At 29.3% G+C, this 22,048-nt stretch overlaps 1 protein-coding gene across 1 annotated transcript; it reads left to right on the top strand.

Moving 5' to 3' along the window:
- The first annotated feature begins 10,104 nt into the window (after positions 1 to 10,104).
- LOC139906007 (piggyBac transposable element-derived protein 4-like) lies at positions 10,105 to 13,550 on the top strand. The gene is made up of 2 exons (XM_071890093.1): positions 10,105 to 10,272; positions 12,852 to 13,550. The coding sequence occupies exons 1-2, from the start codon at positions 10,105 to 10,107 to the stop codon at positions 13,548 to 13,550; spliced, it is 867 nt and encodes a 288-aa protein (XP_071746194.1).
- Positions 13,551 to 22,048: the final 8,498 nt, after the last annotated feature.

Here is a 22,048-nt window from a genome sequence, read left to right on the forward strand (position 1 = left end):
CTTGGAGAGAACTTAATCTCATCCATTTCAAAACTTTATAATGTTGTTCTAATTATTTAATACTCACCAAGGAGTTGGCGAAAAATGAAAAAGTGAGTTTTCTGCCAAAACCTGGCAAAGTGGATTACAGCACGGCAAATTCCTAAAGGCTATTCACTCTCTCAAATTTTATAATTAAAGGACTTGAGAGAATCTTATTATGAAAAACGGATGAAGTTATTCTCACACTTCACTTTCAACATGCCTACACAAAGGATCTATCAACTTACAACAATGCAGCAAATAATTAACACAGTTCTATAATGGGCGAAAACAAATAGTCTCACCTTTAACCTAGTCAAATCAAACACCATATTCTTTTTTAAAGGCCTACAAACTCAGATCTAAATAATTTCTTCGATTGGGAAAGAGTTGAATAGAAATGGAATATGACACACGGGCGGAGTATCTAGGTGTCATTTTTGATTGAGGACTCAAATAGACAGAACACCTGAAAGAAAAAGCTGCCAGATGTAGTTGTCTTTGGAAGATGGCTAAAACAATTACAGGATCAAAGAAATGGGTTAACAGCAGATAAAGATCTCTAGTTGTATGAGGCAATGATCAGACCTATCATTACCAATGGGTGTGTTATATGGGGTTATGCCATTAGAATTTGGATTAAAATACTAAATAATATCCAAAGAAAGACACTCCTTAGAATTACCCACACTCTATTATAAACGCCGACAGCAGGAATGGAGGCTGTGTTGGGCATAACTCCCCTTGATATATACATCAAAGAAAGTCAAGATGGAGAACAAAACATTCTCTAAGGTACACCAAGGATGGCATTGGTAGTCTTCCAAGGCGTCTTAATCACTTTTTTCAAAAATTACTCAGTTTGCCCAAAAAAAATTAACAAATATAGTTACTACATTAGAAATAATCGTATTTGGATTGATAATAACTCTGTTGAAAACCTAGATAAAATCATTGTTGCCAATGGATCCGAAGATAAGGCCGGTAACACCCATGCTGGACAGGCTATCACTCAAAGTGACATAAATCTACCACTCGTCGATGTCATTGAACAATGAAGCGTCGGTGTTCCAAACAGATGTTTTTGCAATCGCAAAGTCAATGGAGACTCTCATCAAGCCAGAAAACCCATCCAAAAATGTGATAATTCGATCAGATTCTCAATTAGCAATTGCTGCTATCCTTAACCCGCTTACTACCAGCGTGGAAGCCAGAAAGTGTAAAGAAATCTTGAACTAAGAGATGAATGAGAAAAATATATATCTTGATTGCTGCAAATGTCATTCTGATATTACAGGCAATGAATTTGCAGACTACTATGCAAAGAGTGATTTCTGAGAGTAAAAATCATAAGTGTGTCAGGGTGCCACCAACCAACACAAGGAAGAAAATACATGAGACATACACATCCCATAATAAAAGAACGGAAATCGATGGGTATCAAACTTGGGAGTGAAAGAATGAAAATAATGGTTCAAGGTTACTCTGGTCGCAGGATTTTTTGGCCCATCTCAGCCAATGGAAAAAGATAAGTATAGTGTGCAATGTGTGTTTCGAAGTGCCAATAAGTGCAGACCACCTCATCAATAGATGTTCCGCTCTTTCATATGAAATCTTCGTATTTTAAAATTTGTGAAATGTACAATTATGAAAAAAAAATTACTTTAAGGTCAAATAGGTTAAGGAACTGCTGTAGTAGGACATATAATCCATTTTGTGGTCGTGTTCATTGCCTAATGTTTGTATTTTTTTATTATAGTGCATGTATATGGTAAACCGCAATAAATTATTTAACTAATTATTTAGGTTCCTAATCGCTTGAATTGGGCATATTTCTTTTATAATCCAATTGAAATAAATACAGCATCGTATTAAATCTTAAGAAATTATATAGAACTTTATTTAAAATATATTTTGCAAAAATAGTGACATATCTGAAGACAAAATCAATAATGTAATGATAAATTAATATGCATTCATATTAATAAGCTTCAGTGCCACTAAAAATGTGTGGTTTATAAAAAAATAAAAAAAATATTCATGAATTGGTTGTATTAACTATTGAATTACACATATGACCACAGTTTAAATATGTTAAACTAATTTTTAACTTAATCTACGGAACATATTTACGAAAACAGTTTTTAAATGACAAATTTTCAATATTTTTTTTTAATATGAATTTTGACTGACGATTTTGTTAAAGAGTGAAAAATGTGTTGGACCGAGTATTGAGTATAACTTGTAATGACTCAAGGTTTTTTCCCCATAAAACTTTGTAATACTGAAGGAGCAAAGTTTAGTTCACGGCACATCGTTAATAACTAGCAAAAAAATAATTACTTCCTGTCTACGATGATCAATGAAAATAGTATATACGATAGTTTTAATAAAGAATATTAAAGGATAATAACTTTTTTACAACCTCATATGTCTGATTCATTTTTGGATGAGTAAAATGGTAATTTCGAAGTAACATAAGCAAAAAAAATCCCCATAAAATGATATTAAATTTATGTGATTAGCTTATATAATATATATGGTTTTGGATATACATTCAGATATGATAATTATTTTAATACAAACCTAAGAATCTCATGAAGCAAATTATAATGTATATATTTAAACCCTTCAAAAATCTGAATTAGTTGTAAAACAGTCATCAGATAGAATTAATCTAAACAATGCACTAGCTTCTTTACAAGAGGGTTCGTACAAGTCTTGTATCAATTTTACCTCTTGAAATATTCAACACACGAAGAAAAATAAGATATTGGATTTACCTTCTGGTTCTGTTCTCTACAATCTATCTATGTATAAGAGATCCATGACTCATGTTCTCTATCACACTCCTGAGCAGAGATTTTAATAATATAAATGTTGTTATGTTCAAAAAAACATAAAACTAACATGGTAACCCTGATCATTTGAAGAATGTTTGGAGAAGAACAGCTGCAATTATCTATGAGATGAAGGAAATAAACACAATCCCACTCCATATCTAGAAATGATATATGTAGGTAGGAAATACAATAATGTCGATCCTCAATTCCACTCCAATTCCAGCAAGGGCTTTCACTTAACTCTACAAAAAATTATCAGATTGACTCCTTTTCTTTCATGAACTAGTGATTACTTTATATTTATTTTATTCTCTTGACGAATAAAAGAAAAATTATGCCAGCTTTGGTTAGTAATTTTTTCTTAAATTAGTATTTACACCTGAGGCATAGTAATGTATTATATATTTATAAAAAAAATTGATAAATGTACCACATAAAAAAAACGAAAGTCTCCCAGAATATTCGTACAGGCCAGTATTTTTTTATGAATCTTACAAATAAAAAATAAATTTTATTTCGAGGCCCTAAAATATAAAAAAAAAAATAACGCACTATTATATTAAAATAATATTTTTATTGTTAATATATTTAAAATGGTCTATGCGTGACTATTTTTAATTGTTATCAAATAAAGGTGATTTGTGCATTTTTAGGGAACAGTTAAACATCTGAGTATACAATATACACGCAACTTCCATATGATCACTATGCAAGTATATCATAATAAATAAATAAAAATTCGTCCAAATAATTAAAAAGGGTAATAAAAAACAATTTTTGATTATAATCAAGTGGTCTATTTGATTAAAAAAAATTCGAATTCGAATATTAGATTACATTGTATTACTTTCGGATAAATTATTTAATCTCAAATGTCCTATATTATTGAGTATGAAGTAAATCCTTTTTATTAAACCTCGTAGAAGAAAAGTTTTTATGAAGAAACAGAAAGTATTTTATTAACTATCTTTACCATATCTTTCTGTGTTTTTAAGATGTCAGTTTTTTCTTATGTTTATTTTCATTGGTGTTAGAAAAAAGTGTCTTTTGATGAGCTTATTATCTTTAGAAAAACTTTTTAAATTATCAGATCAGTCTCTATTTATAATGTATCGGAGTAATAAAAAAATTATGTTTCTGATTGGACTTTCAAAATGGGTTAATTTTGAATGCTTTCCTGCTTATGAATTATGAATTTATTATGAGTAAAGAAATTTAAACTTGAACTATGTATTAAAAACCCAAGTTTAGTTAGTACATCCTATATCTAATTTAATGCAGGAAGACACGATTATTTTCAAACCTTAATATGAAGGTATAGTACAATTTGAAATCTGTTTCATATTTCATTTATTCAAATTGAGTTTAATGATATAAGTAGTGTGAGAGTGACGGTCGACTTTAAGAAGATACGAAATATTAGGTCGACTGAAGAGTATGAAGACTGGCACACATAATTAAATTATATGACTTTTAGTTAGAATTAACGTTCAAACAATACGTGTAAATATTTGTCACTGTTGTACTATTGGTTCGTGAGATAAAACATTGTGAGTGAATGAACATATGATATTGTTAAAAAATATATTTTTTAAAAAATCATGTTTATTCAGTCCATGTGCTATATTTAGATATTATTAAAAATAATTAATGAAATATATTATTGTCTTGATTAAATCCAAATATATATATAAGAGATGGATTCGATACCGAGTACAGAGATGGAAAAAGCAACAGCAGTATTCTTTACATTACTATATCCCAATGAGTTTTTCATCCTTGTGAGCAGCAATAAACAGACCCAGAGGACCCCTTTCATGCATTACTGACATGCTATAATCATCCGGCTTCAAACAACAACAAGAAGTCTGTTACACCCCCATATAGCCAAGAAGAATCAAAAATTCTGGAGCAACAATACCGCGGACTTCTCGCCTGACTTCAAATAGGTCTCCTCTAGCACTAAACTCAACTCCCTGGACTTATACTTTAGGGTGTCTTGGAGAAAAATGTCTACCACCGGACATCTAATCTAAATTTTGATTCGTTCGAGCTGCCATCATAACTGCGATGTATACCATGAATACGGCTTTAATCGTCAAGACCTGACAATCTCTTCGCTGGCGTGAAGGAGGGCATATAGTTAATTTTTAGTATTTAAACATTTCACAAATTGTCTTTGAGTTGTCTTTACTTGATTCCATAAAAATCCCATTATTCGTAATTTAGTATGCTACTGCATGTTTTGTGCCATTACTCTGTATACCTACATAAAACCAAGTTAAAAATAAAATCAGCTTTTTATAACTACTCATCTCTAGATATATCTTAAATACTTAATTTGCTTAAAGTACCATTATTACATCTAGTTATCACCAATAACGAGATTATGTTATATAGATTTACTTATATGTCTAACTAAGTCTTTTAATCTGCCATTCGTTACCATTACTGATACTAGAAGAATATAATTGTAGTACTTTTGATTCGTTAAAGAATTAAGCATAAAATTTACAAATATGTATTCGTTTATATTCAATGTTAAACATGTTTTTGCAAACCGGTGAAGTATTTAAAACAAATATGAGTATTCAGTTTTAAAAAAATAATACTATATTATATCTGAATATGAAGTAGTCCCACGGATTACTTTACTTATATTAACAGGACTTCAACACCAGTTCTGATAAAAAGGCTCATAGCTCATATATCTTAAGCTTCTTTTTTTTTTTAGATTTATATTGATAAGGAATTCGACCTAGTAATCTTTGGTTACTTATATTAGATTGTAAATAAAGCGGCATAGAGTGGTGCCGTTTTGCGGAAAAATAATACAAATCCCAGAAAGATAATATTATTTAATAAAAACAATAGGTATGTTACTCACATAGAGAAAGCTGTGAAACATTAATGTTGCGCTTCCAAGCTATAGACTAGTGGATCACCTTGCAGATATTTATTTAGTTTGTTCATGTTCTATTGATGCTAAATCATAATTAGAATTTTTCCTTCTCAACAGTCAATTACAAGGTCATTTAAACAGTTTTTACAAAGACTTAACAAAAATCATGACATCTTCAAACAAAATCTTTAAGACAACGATAACAAGTGCCAACGAGAGCGTTATGTCAATTAGATGACTTGATCTTAGGGTGCACCGGGAAATTTATATTCAAATGAAGATTAGATAAAAAATACATGTCATAAATGTTTTTTAACTCATTTGATTATTATTAAATAGATGAATGCCTGATGTGTAAAGCTTTGATCTGTCTAAATTGAAGTATCTGTAAGTAATTCAATAAAACGTGTTTCAAATTTTCCCGGTCCATCCTATTATTTATCAAGTAATAATGTTGAATTTATCTTTCAGAATTGATATTTTGTATTCATCATAATAGTATTCCAATACGTCTTAGTATAGTTTGAAAACAGTGAGGTTTTACATATTACATTTTAAATTTCAAATAGGAAAAAAATTGTGTTCTTGTTTGAGTTTAACTCTAAAGGAAATTATAGCCTAGGAGCTCCAAGATAATATAAAATCTCTTTAAATTTTTTACTTGATTTATATGATCAAGTTCAAACTAATTTCATGTAAATTGGAGTACGGTAACTTGCATTTAAACATGGGATAACTTGTTTAATTTTTTAAAAACTCTACAATGCATGATGTATTAATATTTATCATTTGGATTGTGCTCAAATTTAAATGTGTTCCTCGTTATCAACAAATATGGATGTACAATTACATAGTTTGAAAAAAAGTTTTTATTTAATTAGTGATATAAAACATTAAATAATGTGATCGAAACTTTTTTGTAATTGACAAGTTCTTAAAGTTTTATTTCATAACATTCGTTAAGTGAATGGGTTGGTGAATCAAAGCACTAATATAACTATTTGTGAGTCTATTATTTTCTGGGAAAAGTAAAAATACCCACAAAATATTTCTTCAATTCTGCCAACTAACTTGTTGAGTTTTATCAATCTGGGAGATTCTTACAAAAAAATTCTAAGAAATTAAAGGACATATTTGATCAGTGTCGGGCTACTTCATTAATAATTTGCATAATTTATTTGAAATAGGACATATCAATGCATACCAATTAATAAAAATTGAACAAGATAAGATGTCCTTGCAACACGTGAGAAAACCAGGTCGACCAGGTCACTTGGTTGGAGTAAATAAAAAACTGGCAGAAAAAGAAGAAAAATCAAAAGAACGCATAGTATATGATCAAAAAGATTAATGAAATATACTTCGTCATCTAATTCATCACATTTGAACAAATATTTTTCTAATGATTTTAATCTTGATTCTTCTTAATTTGAAAGTTCCAATGATCTATAGAAAATGATATAGAAAGATTTTATTACTCCAAAGTTAGTAGTTACATTAGATAGGTATCAACTAAGTATGAGAGATACAGTCTTTATTCTTGAAGCAACTATTGATTCATTAATGTTGAATATTCATGAATTTCCTATTAGTATCCAAAGGATACGGAGTGATCAAAGAAAAAATCGGGTGAACGCCATAAAAAGTAATTTTAGGGACCAAGTACCAGATAGCTTTACATTATGATAGAAAATTACCTTTTCATTTGAATATCTGGAAGATAAAAAAAGAAAGTTTGACAATTGCAATTACATATGAAAATAAATAAAAGTTATTGATGTTCCAAGGTTGATAATTAAACAGGAAAACAAAATACACGAGCTGTTTAGAAAGTAATTATAGACAGAGAACTGAAAAAAATGTGCAAGTTCACTGCTGTGATATCAAAGCTTTAAATACTGGTCGTATTAATGTACTGTTATGCTGATGGAGCAATAATTCGAAAGAAAATCGCTTTCATTTGCTAGGCGTCATCATCTTCAGGAATTGATTTTAAAAAAGTGTTTTTGATAATATCTTTCAAAAATTTAAAGAATATGAAAAAATATAGATTTCTTCAAAATTAGAGTTGTAATGATACGGCTGAGAGAGAAATTAAGTAAACGAAATATTTTCATGGTTTCATAACAGTAGCTGAGGAACAAAAGAAATTTCTGGAACGTTGTGTTCATGAACACAAGAACTGTCTATAAAATATAAACACTTTAAAGAAAATATATATAATAACATTAATTTATTGTGTTATTAAGTAAAAATAAGGAAGGGAGAAACAAACATAGGATACATAAGATATTAGAAAAAGAAACGTCTCTTACCTTTTTGCCGTAAAAATATATTTATATTTTTCATATCCATGTTTACGATTTTAAATTATTTCTCATTGATTCGAAAATTTAAGATTTCATTTTTTATTGTCTTGGTTATAGGTTTTTTAATCAATTAATTTAATATTATAATATACAATTCATTTATGAATTAATTTGAATTCTAAAGTAATTAATTATTTCGAATAAATTATAATTCGCCTTGATTGAGTAATAAACCATTGGGAGAGGTGGATCATAATAATGGAAAAAAATTATGTCGTTTCCTCATATCGTTCCCTCAATAAAATGTGTTCATCCAAATGATTTCAAGGTTCAGCTCCAAACATTAACATTGCTTTAAGTGGAATCGTTGAGTTGATCCAGTTAGAGCTAATATTATAGATAGGAGAATCTGTTAGGGGATCCAAAGCAATTATTCATGGTTGATTACGAAATGCTGATAATTTCCCATGGTGATGACTTGAAGTGAAGCAACTCGAAATATGAGGGACTCCATACGATACATGGCTAGAGTTATGATTCGGAGATAAATTTAACCGTCAATCTAATATAGGAGGGATCCATGGAATAAATGACATTATCGTGCCGAATTGAATCCGTCATATTCTTTCCCGAGACGGAGTTGGATGATTGGATAAAAATATTGGCCCTATTATTATTTATCAATATGATAGAGGGCGAGAGAGTTTTTTCTTTCTATTTTATGTACCGTAACGTCTGTTTTCATCTACAGCTATTTGAATGAGTTTATCCTCGGTATGTATCTATTTGTTATTTTATTAACTTTCAAACACTGTCGGATAATATGAATTTGTCAATTATTTAATTCATATTATCAGACAGCGATTATTTTGCAAATAATATGAATAAATGCAGCAAATAAACAAATTACTTATGTCAAAACTCATATTGCACTCGAACATGGCAATTTTGTTCTAATATAACTAAATGGAGAAGAAATATCTTCATATTATCAAATACCAGAAAATATAGAAGTGTTGAATTTTTGCTGCAAATTTTATGTGAGCCTCGAACTTTAAAGTTTGTTACTCAAAAAGTACAGCTCCAATTGATTTGAAATTTTAAAGGATTATTTAAAAATGTGTAAAGATTAAATGATAATCTCTTTTGATATCCTAGGTTGAAGAACAAATGCATTATTGCGACGTAACTCTTACGTGTCCGACAATTTGAAGCGTCCAATGATGCATAACATTTTTCTATAGAATAAAAAAGAATTTTTTTTTAGGATTTACTATTTAATTTCATCCTTTGGTATACTTACAGCCATCAAACCTCCTAGTTTGTTGAACTACCAGCGGTTTTAATATTTAAGGAACGAAGTATCAAGTATAACCACGATTGTATTTAATCTTGACTAGCAGAAAGTAACACTGAGGAGCTGTTGGTAAGTTATAAGTCCCTTTTGGACTCTGATGACAATTGAAGATCGAAAATGGATTAATTCTTGCCTATGTCCTTGTTTATTTCATTCTCTCTCCCCATCCCCGTCATTTTACCATTTTTTTTCTTTTTTTTTTTTACATACTCGAAATATAAACGATTTTCATCAATAAAAATTGGCTTATACACGTTAAAACTTGTACAGAGTGGGGTTTAACGGGGGTATTTTTGCGTTTGGAAGCTTTTCTCAAAAAATTGATTAAAGTTTCAATATGTTTCAAGTATCTGTGATAGAATTACAGCTCTTAACTATCAATTTTACCTAGGCAGTATTAATTGAAAAAGTAATTTAGAAAATTCCAACAAAAAAAAAAAGGTGAGATACACACATGTTATCTAACTCATGTGGTTAAAAGGGTGTACTTGAATTTTTTGTTCATAAACTAAAAAGAACTTGAAGGTAAACTACATTTAAATACTCTTACCTAAATTTTGATCCAAAAGTTAAATATGTTTAAGTTTACCATTATGGAAAAGGAGGAGATTGTCTTCATCTTTGTATTCTGAAGTGAACGGAGTCGTACACGAAGTGTTATCTATAGCAGATATGGAACCCAAAGTCCTTCCTCTGGAAGGACAAGTTCTGAAGAGACGAGGGGCACCCGTCATCATCAAAGAAGCAGTCGTAGAAGATCAAGACATCGACAGTAGATTAGAAGGAGCAGGGGATCAAATAGTACATAGTACTAGAGAGCAAAACCATCGGCGGAGAAGGGTAATTCAGAAAACGATGTTGATCATCTAGATCTTCTCGATACTCCATCAGTTCAAGATCAAGGTCAAGAGGAAGAAGGTCCCTGCGTGCCAAAAAATATCATTTTATAATTATTTTAATAAAAAAAATAGTATGTGAATGTGATATAATATTACATCTTCCGAAATTATTATGATTAATATTATGAAAAATATATATTTTTTAGCGTCGTTTACTAACCATATTTGACAACGATAGTAAGTTCATTGTAATAGAAAAAATAAAAAAAGTTAATTGGAAGGAGTAAAGGACTTGAAACAATTTTTGAGGCACATTTATTGTTGACATAGACATGTGTTAATTTTATTTTACGTATATTAGCCCCTTTTGACCTCAAGCAAAGAATAATTAATTTATATGTAAACTAATTTAGATGGAAAAGAAGTCTTCATACCGTATGAAACTTCAGAATTTAATTTATTTAACGAGCTTGTATAAAAACTTATATCTAGCTTTTTCCTTTGAGTTTCACAAACTTTTGTTGGGGGATTTTTTTGTGAATATTTTTGCAAGAATATAGGACCCAAAACAAACAAAATGTTTGATAAAAACTTATACAGTATGATATTTAATAGTATGGGCTACATTTAACCATTTAAAAATAAGTTATTTAATATTTGAAACTGCTGAGTTAAGAACCGAAAACTAAAATACACCCATTTGACCCCGCCCGATCCGTATGTCTGACTATGTTCTAACTAAAACGGAATGCCCCTTGGTTTTAGTTCCTTGGTTTCAGCTAATCTAATACAACATCATGACATCTAAGCTACTTTTCTCCCAAAAATTCTTCAAATTGTCAGGGTTACCATGTTGATTTTTGTATATTTCATTTATATGCCTATAATATATACTATTTACAAACCCTATCTTATATATATTGTACAAGCAAATAACACAAGTTGCAAGCACAAAATGATGTGAATAATTATAATTGATAGACTTTGCACAGGATAATACAATAATAGTTCCATTTATAAATTTAGTATTTTCTGACTATTTCAATCAAAAAATACTAAAATATAAGTATTATTTGTCACATTATTAAGTTCAATTGCCAAAAGTTTTATGTACCAAAGATACATAATAATCATGTATTTTTAATACATCAAAATTAAATGTATTTAAAAAAATTTTTTTATCAAATTTGAAACTAAAAAGATATCAACCAAAAATTAAAGTACACACATTTAACCCTACTTAATCTTATCTTCATGATTATTGATTAATCATTGATACGTATGTGTATCTATAAATAATGTTTCTCAATAAATTATGGTAATGATATCAAGTACCTCGATGCATCTTGCCCAATATTCATAATAATTTTAATAATTTCTTATTTTCCAACTAAATTTAAGAATAAATTATATTTAACTCTAATTCTCTCTTTTTACTTTCAAAGCAGCATAGTTATACGTATGATTGTGTTTTAAACTAATTATTTTCGTTTCAAATATCCTCCCCCCCCTCCTCGAGCATTAGCATCATAATATTTGCAAATATAATCAAGGTTATTTCGATTTTCAATAAATTGCTAAACATACTTATTATTGGTTATCCATTAAAACAAAGAAACATATTTTAAGTAGAAACGTAGATATTTTTTTTGTTAATTTGAAATTATTTATATTTTGGGTGTTTAAGATAGATTAAGAGTTGTATGAAAGTTGTGAATGTGAACTTATTTAATCTATAATATAAATACACTTGTTTCAATTAAAGGATTGATCATTTTAGTTAAATGTTTGTAAGTGCATTAGGAGTAAATTCTTGTTGAGATGGACTAGATTGTCAGTTTTCTATTTTTTAAAGAAAATCAACAATAATTCAATTTAAATAACTAAATTTAATCTTTGAGATCGTGCTAAAATGCATGCAAGATGCTGAGAAAATTTTTCTTGTAAGTTTAACTGCATTTTAATGCATTTTTTGATTGAGAGTTTGCATGATTCTTGATCAATTGAACTATGTTTTAGTTTTTCTTTTGAGTCGACTGCCAAATGAGTTAACAGGAGGCAAAAAGGTATCGTGTATCGTATTTGCTTGACCCCCAAAAAGACGTCACTTCCATTGTCATGGCCAATCTGAGGACCGTCCACAATATCAGCATGCTAAAAACGTTGGTAAAGGAACGTTCAGAGCTCCAGAAAGTGGAGTTATAAACCTAAAACTGATTTCAGACCGAAGTAAATGTGCTTTTCTTCATCTTCAACTTGACCCCTCTTGATTAGTGTTGGTGGGGTGTCCTCCAGGAGATGCATATGCAACCCTAGACAGAAATGTTGATGACTTGAGGTCTAACATCTCCAAGGTCAGCTATCAAATCCTATACAAGCTTCAAGCACCGTACTGAGGTTTTCATTGATTATAATGGTGGTCATATCGAATAAAACACAATTTGGCACAAACAAATAGGAAATGGAGAAATTTCTGCCCGTTTTAGCCAAGAAAACATTTTGAAGGAAGTCTCAGGCCCATCATCATTTGCAAAACGTAACCTCATTACAGATAAAACATTATCAGCTTTTGAATTCTAGATCGATAACTATTTTATTGATCACATTGTAAAATGTACAATAGTTGAGGCTCGTTCAAAACTTAAGAATGATGTATGGACAACCAGCAAACGAGAAATACTCCAACTGATTGCAATAATGTATGCGAGAGGAATCTTAGCCAAAGGGCAGCCGACAGAAGTCATTTGGTCAAGAAAATTGGGGATCAATCTCTTTAGGAATACTATCCCTCGCGACAGATATAAGGAATTATTGAGATATATCCGCTTTGATATTCGTTCCACAAGATCACAAAAACTTCAAAACGACAAGTTCGCCTTGATTTCAATGATATGGGATCGATTTGTCGAAAATTGTAAGTCATCATACAAGCCAGGTGAAAATATTACCATTGATGAGCAACTATTCCTAACAAAAGCTACATATCCATTTACCCAATATATGGTTAAAAAGCCTGATAAATTTGGTATAAAATTTTGGTTAGCAGTTGATGCATCGTCCAAATACTTGGTAAATGGATTTCCTTACTTGGGAAAAGATTCTCAAAGACCAGCAAATAAATCTTTATCAGAATATGTCGTAATGAAGCTAATGGAAGCATATTTGGGTAAAGGGAGGAATGTTACAACAGACAATTTCTTTACGTCATTGCCTCTTACAAATGAACTTCAAAAAAATAGGACGATTATTTTAGGAACTATGAATCGTGCTCGTAAATAAATACCTCCTGAACTAAAAGCTACCAAACAAGCACTATTTCAAGCTTAATCTTTGTAAATAGTGGCAAAACATTGACTTCTTATCAAGGAAAAAAAACAAAAATGTTTTAATTTTGAGCTCTGTTCACAAAAGTGTTAAAGTTTTAGATGTACAAAAAGGTTACCGGAATCAATCCAGTATTATAATGAAATTAAGTATGGAGTTGATATTCTAGATCAAATGGCAAGACTTTATTCCACCAAAATGTCCTCTCGCCGATGGTCTTTACAAGTTTTTTATAATATTTTGAATTTTGCTAGTATAAATGCTGTTATCTTGTACAGAGAAGTGACTGGTAAAAAAATAACTCGTCGCCACTTTTTGAATAATTTGATTACCGAACTTATTGGTGAAGATGATGAATCAAAGGAGGATATAGAATAAAATAATCAATTATTTCAATCACAATCAAACTATTCAACTAAAAATAGAAGCTGGTGTAAAGTCAATTGTACAAGAAAATCACGGGCTTAGCAAGCAAAACCTGTTGTAAATGTAAAAGATTCGTATGCAAGCCTTGTATTGGTACTGAAAAAACAATTGTAACATGTAAAAAATGCTAATATAATAATATGCTAAATAAATGGCTATCATTTTTGATATCCACCGTCGTTTAAGGGGGGTCGTTACTATCCGTCGTTCTAGTGTTAAAGGAAAACTATTTCATAACTAATGAAAAACCGTTTACCCACCTAAAATAGTTATTGATTATAAATTTTTCTATTATAATTTATGTTGAATAGTTTCATTCTAAGGAAATATTAAATAAAGCTTTCAATGACAATGCTAAAGATAATTGTTTACTTATTCGTGGCACATCTATATCTATAGTAAATAAATAATAGCTACCGATGATTTTTTTCAATATTATTGGTTTTTCTAATATTCGATTGATACTGCTCATTATCTTCTCTCTCTGATTTTGTAATGACATTTTCCAAATTTTGCTATATCTTCAAATACATTTATGATAAATGAAAAGCTACAAATACTTTTTCATGAACTTTTCCGTCTCTCTATTTGATGTATATTGAGGGGTATACACAAGATATTAAAGATATATATCAATGTAAACATTTAATCATTAAACATATTTCATAATTTGTTTTCAAAATTTAAAAAAAACAACGCTAAGTGATTTGATATACAATGGAATCATAATGAAAAAAGTTTATTTTGTACTTGCATAAATTTTCAAATTCCTTTCAAATAAAAAAATAAATAATTATAGGAAAGTTTTTTTGTTTTTTTTATATAAAAAAATATATTATTACTATTAGTAGTGTTCGACCTTTTTTCATATTTAATTAAACTGTATAAGATTAAAGGATATATTGTTTTAAAAAAATTAAAAAATATTTTTGTATAGTCTGGAGAGGAGTGATATTTGAATACAAATAAGTGTTATTTCTACATTCACTTTTTTTAATTATTTGTATAGTTATTAAAAGGAATTATAGTTCATCGATAATTTTAGAAAAGTTTTATAAAAAGTACATTTTTTTGTGTATAAAAAGTACTTGTAGAAAATCAATAATTCACGGGTATCTATATTTAAATGGGCAAACAGAGGGCATAGTTTTTTATAGAAAAAATTTCTATTAATTTGCAGGCTGTATGTACTGGCAAGTATGAAGGGCTAAATTATATAATATTGACGTCATCAGGGACGTCTGCATGATTTTTCTTTGGAGGACGGTATTGGGCTTTTCTGACATAATATTTTTGTTTTTAATACATGTGAATATCACAAATTACTTTTTTTTTTAAAAGAGACAAAAAGGTTTTATGCAAATTTTTATTTTTAATTAAGCTAGTGGGGGGGGGGGTCAGTTTTCTAGGGGTTTCCTTCGAATTTGATAGAAGTTATAGAGCATTTATTCAATGTTTGGACTCTTTTTGATTGAAGTTTTATAAAAAAAAACAATGTATTGTAATTGTCTTGAATTTTTAAAAAAGGAGGAGAAATTCTCTTTGGGTTTATCAAATTTACCTTTCTTATTTACATAAAAAATTTATACTATCAAGTGTTTTCATGTGACGTCAGACATTATTAGGGGCCAAAACAGTCGAAGTTGTATAACAATTATAAACCTCTTTTCTTTAATATTAAGGAAAGTAGTGAACTGTTGGATTTCAAAATGGTACCAACTAATAAATAGACTAAGACTTACTGGCAATCAAAAATCTATATATCTATTCCATAGTTTTAATATTTATATTACCTCAAAATATGTCATTATGTTATTATAGAGTCTTAGTTCGATATAGTATATATCAATTAACTATTGCAATTTAGAGAAAAATATTTTTTTCTCTAATTATCCTACTTTTCCCGTCCCTAATCGATTAAAAAAAGTACAAATCTAATCATTTTTAGGAATATTCACAACGTATCAATTTGATTTAATTCATATATTATTGAAATCAAGTAGAATTCAATTCAGTTTTTCAGTTTTTTTAAATTTCTTAAATCAATTTAATTTATTTACATCAAGATTTGCATGGAAATTTGTCGATTTTATGTAGTAAAAATAATAATAATGAGCCTGCAAGATGTCGTCTCCTTTATATATAATGCACTTTTTGACACCAATATTTTATAGCTTAAACATTATCTATTTATTTAATAAGAAATACGAAAAAATATCCGATTCAAGGTCATTGCAAATATGATGTCAATAATTACTCGGCATTAAATATATATAAGAGAAACATTTAATCTAAAAATATTTGAGATACAAATTTGAAAAATGTTTACCAATATACATACAAATGAAATATCTTTTAAATGTACCGAAGGATTCTTTAAAACATGAACACTTTAAATTTTAAACTTCAATAAGATATACTTTATAAATAAACAAAATTAATACAATAAATAGATGTGTATCTATTGCTTAGCGGCAATGATGGCTTCTAGGCGGTAACCACTGGGGGAGAAGGTCTTGCTGTTTAGATAACGGACACTGCAGGACTTCCCCTGACATGCACCAGAACGGTTTAACCGAGGGGGTTGGTATCAGCTCTGAAGCGGGGGGTAAAAGTGTCAAAAAGAGTTCAAAAGAGTATTGTATCGGAAGATATATGTTTCTTCCATTGCTGGTGTCAAAAGTGGACTCTCCTTCCTTACAACGATCTTTCCACCCATTTTTTATAGCTCTTTGGAGAGTCTAGTGTGGGGATTAGCCTTAGAGGTTGACTTTCACTCCTCCACATCCAGTTTGACCTTTTTGATAGAATCTTTCATACTTTCCATCGTTTCAGACTTGCTGAAGCGTAGATGGTGATCCTGGAGACTGATTAGATTGTGCGAATGGAAATTCGTCAATCACGTTCAACTATTATTTTTTCTACTTGTACGTAAGATGGGAAGCACAGGTTGATTTTGTTTTGGAACTAATTATTTATGCTTTAATATGTAGAAATATGAAAACTTTTTAATCACTCAACCTTCATTAATTATTGAATTAGTAAGTGTCACATTTCAATGACCACCCTGTAATCAAAATCGTTTTATTCCAAGTTGTCTTCTATTTTAGATTAGATTAGATTAGAGTTGTAGATATTGTATTTCAATCATAGGAGCATCAAATGGCGTTAAAATGGGAAAAAATGAATAATTGTTTTTAGCAGTAAGATCCTTTTTATTCATATAAAATTTGGATGATGTCAAGTGAAAATTATCTACTATTATATAATATACTTTATCAATTAATACACTATTTATTACAAATTTTTATATGAACTATACATTAAGTAGTTTATAAAATGATGCATAACATTACAAACTACATCAAAGGATCTCAAACTGTGTACTTAAGAACATCAGATGCATCCGGAGCTATCCTCAAATATATATATTTTTATTTATAAAATATTAGTCCTATTCTATATACATTGGGCAAGCACGTATTTATAGTCTTTTAATTACGGTTAGACTGTTGGTATTTGAGAGCCACTGCTCTACATACAAAAACATAGTCTAAATCAAAATCTGTGCATCAATAATTTTACTTTTTTTGGAAGATGCATAAGTTCAATATTTGATTATAAAAGTCCTTGACACGTTTATCAAGAAATTACAATTATTTTTTTGTTTGTTTCAGATATTTATAAATTAGATTTGTTTTCGTTTTTTTTGGGTTTTGTTTTTACTTTTCTGAAAGTTTTGACACAAACTTGAACAATTAAAATGCATATTGAAAAAACGTGAATAAATAACTTCAATGCAAAATTTAATATTAACTGTAATTATGCAAATATACTTCATATGAGATCCCCCAGTCACAAAAAAATTGATAATGTAAAGGTCAAAAATCATCATACATATTTTATAGTTGTATTAGGAAATGAAAATGCCTTGGTGTTTCGTATTTTTTATTAATAATAATTCGTTATAATTTCTACAATACATATGAATAATTAGCGAAATTAATTTACAAGGTTGTGATATTTATATATGCTATGATATTATCATGAGAAACTAAATGATATATATAGTTTAAAAGGTTCTAATTTTTTATTTTACCTGTGTTTTTTGTACATTCCTATTTGTATTGTATTTTCGCTTCTACATGTGAGTTGTATTATATTTGTTGAAATTATGTCGCTAATAAATAAATTATATCTTGTTGAAGTATAATATTCAAAGTGTTTTTATTTTAATGGACCACTCTGTAGATGTATCGTAGTGTAAAGTATCAGTAAATATTTAACAAAATTTGTTGAACAATAGTGCACATTTTATAATTTATTCGATATATCCGCCTCGCTTATTAATTACTTTCCTGAAGTGGAATTGAAATGTCTCACACGCTGCACTTCAAATATCATGAGGAAGTTTGATGGGGTTACTGTAAATTTTTGTTTTAACCTTCCGGACGTTCCAGTTCCGTAACTGTTCTTGGGCGTCCATTTCTTGGTTTGTAATCAATATTTCAAGTCTCTTGAATCTTCTTTATGTTATATTGTACAAAACTGAGTCTAATTTAAGATGTCAAAATCCCCAATATTTGTTGTGGTGGTTTACCGGCACGATAGAGATGTTAAACTCTTTTTCTTATATGATGCATCGCGACTAATAAAAATAACTTCAATTGCATTTTCTTGATGGCAAAAGAGAAGGATTGACAAAAAATTGCGCTACAACCAATCAAATTGCAGACTTCTTTGCCAAATTTTACGAACTAAATCTGTCTTTTGGACAAGCCCGCATTTGTTCATAACAATATCTGTAGAAGGTATAGTCTAACACCAATATTGATAAGCTTTCAATCATTTTTATGTAAAATCACTCAATGTTCCATAAATTAAAAGGCAGTTCCTTACACCATTAGATTTTTTATCTTCTCTCAACCTCGACTTTCAAAAGAGAAATGATTAAACAAAGGTCCTTAATTGATGTAAATTAATTTAAAATCTAAATCCTATGTGGTACGAATTATGTCTTCATAACTTGAAGAGATAGCTGCTAAATACACTAAATCTTTTTTTTTTATTTGAAGAACAAGCCGTGTTAGTTTAGCCAAGGAACAGTATATATGTATATAGTGCTCACTGGTGTAGCCCAAAGAATATATATATAAAGAACTAGAAGGGCTACGTGATTACCAAATGAAAGGGGAGAGCAACAGAAAAGAAGAAAAAAATATCTACTTTAATGCAGTAGTAAATTGTTGAAATTTATGCATTAAACTTTTTTTTATTTCGTTATAAGTTTTGGAATAGTGCACCTATAATCATTTTTATTAAATATTGTTTAGTAATCTATGATATTATTATTGAAGGTTAATGTAATAAGTACTACTTTTAATTTATAATATTTGTTTTACTCAAATAAAATTTAAGTTTTTAATGTGTTTAATGAAATTGTTATTATTATTATTGTCCTCGGAAGACAATGTGGGTTTTAGAAGAATAACATTGATGTACTAATTATTTTTATTTGTTCTATTAATACTCAAACAATTGTATTATTATTTTGATACATTTTAACTATTGTTTTCAATCAAACAACTTATAATTAGTTTGTATTTCACAGATTTAGTAACTTATATATTTTGGTAAAGATTGTAGATCTTCGAGAGAGTAACATTCTAATATGTTTACAAGCAATTTAGCTGTTCAGAAGAAGATTCTTAGCCAATACGAAATCTATTAAAATTAAGAAGTAACATATATTTTTTAAAGTATATAGTACATAACAGTTCCTAATAACTATTTATATGTAATAGCATAATAGAATAATGCATTGTAGACCAAAATATGGAAAAAAAGAGGACCAATTTATATTTGAGAGTTTAAAATAATCTTCTACTTGTTTTCCAAAGGCAAAATAGTCTTACAAGTACTAAAGAAATTGGGAGTGAGGCTAGAATTGTTCAAAATATATAATTGTCCATATTTGTATTACAGCATCAATTCAAACTTATAATTAGAATTGATATTTGTGATGGACTATTTAGTAGTGATTCGTGCGTTATAGGCATTAAGGACACAAAATGGCTCTTATCAAGAAAGAGTTTACTTAAAGTAGGAGTTGAAGCAGATTTGAATTTAAGAGGATGGACGACAAGAATTTCAATAAAAGATTTGTGGGTGGAGAATTTATAATTTATTTTTTCCTCACTGTATCTTCCATATTAATTTTGTTTGTGTAACTCTTCATTTCAATAATATAAGATACAAATACTATCTTGTATGGAATAGCAGAAAAAAATATGCATTGCAGACAAAACTATCAAGAAAAGAGAGGCGAGTCAAAAATCATCTTCTTCTTTTTTTCTAATCACAAAAAAGACTCACAACTAATAAAGAAATCACTATTCAGGGATGACACTTAAAGCGTCCAGGTTATATAATTATCCATATAGACCAAACATGTCAAACTTCACCATATTGATATCAATATGATTGAGATGAGTTATTTCTGCATTATATACATCAAGCACACACATATCATTGAAATAGTTTTCATAGAGTATGAGAAGAAACAGAGTTGGCTTAAGGAGAAAAAGACTCAAGAATTTCAATGAAGAAGCAGTGGACTCTCTCGGTTTCTCACTGGATCTTCCAGTCGATTATTTTGTTGTTTTTTAGAACTCAACACTTCAAATGTGTAGATTTATAAAATGATTCCATTGAAGATCAGGAGGAATTTAAGTATTCTTAAGCGTCAAAGCAATTAATCACGAGGTCAGCAACAAGTCATTTCGATCTATTAGATAAAGATAAATACATATAAAAAAATATTATATTGCTTAACTAATTAGAAATAATTATTAGGTAATAAAATAATAAGTATGATAAACACAAGACGGAAGTTGATATTCTTAATACAGATATTCAGTTGTTTACCTGGGATTAAGTTGTTTAACGCACCACAGAAGAAGTTTGCCCGTATTGCTTTTCTAGTTCTTTTAAATATTCTTTGGTTTAACCCGGTTGAGGTATGAAACTCTCAAATAGGGCACGAGCAAACTAAAAAATATATATTATCCGCCAGGGGGTTGACTCAGAGTCTCTTATAAGTATGGATTGGTTAAGGGCGCTAGTATCGCTTAAGGTTATGTCAACTGTTGTGTGAAGCCGGTATATTGTTAAGTTATTTTATTTTTTAATAATATCTCATCTTTACAAATTGCAATATTGGCATTGCAGTGTTTCATATTTTTAAATTGTAAGATAGTTATTATTATACATAATTTATACAAATGACATCGTCTTGTATTGTCTCTGGATGCTCGAGAAGAGGATCATTTCAATTCCCTTCAAATGAAGGTACTTTTATTAACTGGCGGATTGCTCTGAGCCGAAAATACTATAATGGTTCACTCTGGAGGCCATCAACATACTCGGTATTATGTGAAAAACACTTCAAGCCAAAAGATTTCCGAGTGCCAAGAAAAACTCTAGCTTCCGTGGGAGGAAAAGCATATCGGTATTTGAAACGAGATGTAGTCCCATCTCTTCTTCCTTGGTTACAAGTAAGTAAAAATGCAGTTGATAATTTTTTTGTTTTGATCAACATTGAAAATGAGGCAAGTTTAAGGTTATTCAATCTTCCTATGAAATTTTAAGTTGCATTTTAAATTAGCATCTGTGGTTTTGTAAAAGAAAAATTGTAATACGCATTTTTTCTTATATAACTTTATTTATATATTTTAAGAGGAATATTTATCCATCTGTAAAATATTCATGACCTATCTTATAGACTTATGTTAATTTGACTGTAAACAATTCAATTTATTTCAGCGATCGCCTACTACACAGGAATGAGTAACTACAGTTACTTCAAATGTTTGTATTTTTCAGTTGGACCGGCTGTTGATCATCTTAACTATAAAAATGAGTCCTTAACTCAACTCGAGAGGACGAGTTATTCCTCCCATTGATGAAGTTACGCAAAAACAAGGATGATATTGGGATTGACATTATCTTTAAAATGCACCGTACAT

This window comes from Lepeophtheirus salmonis, chromosome 7 (genome assembly GCF_016086655.4).
Source record: "Lepeophtheirus salmonis chromosome 7, UVic_Lsal_1.4, whole genome shotgun sequence".
NCBI lineage: Eukaryota > Metazoa > Arthropoda > Copepoda > Siphonostomatoida > Caligidae > Lepeophtheirus > Lepeophtheirus salmonis.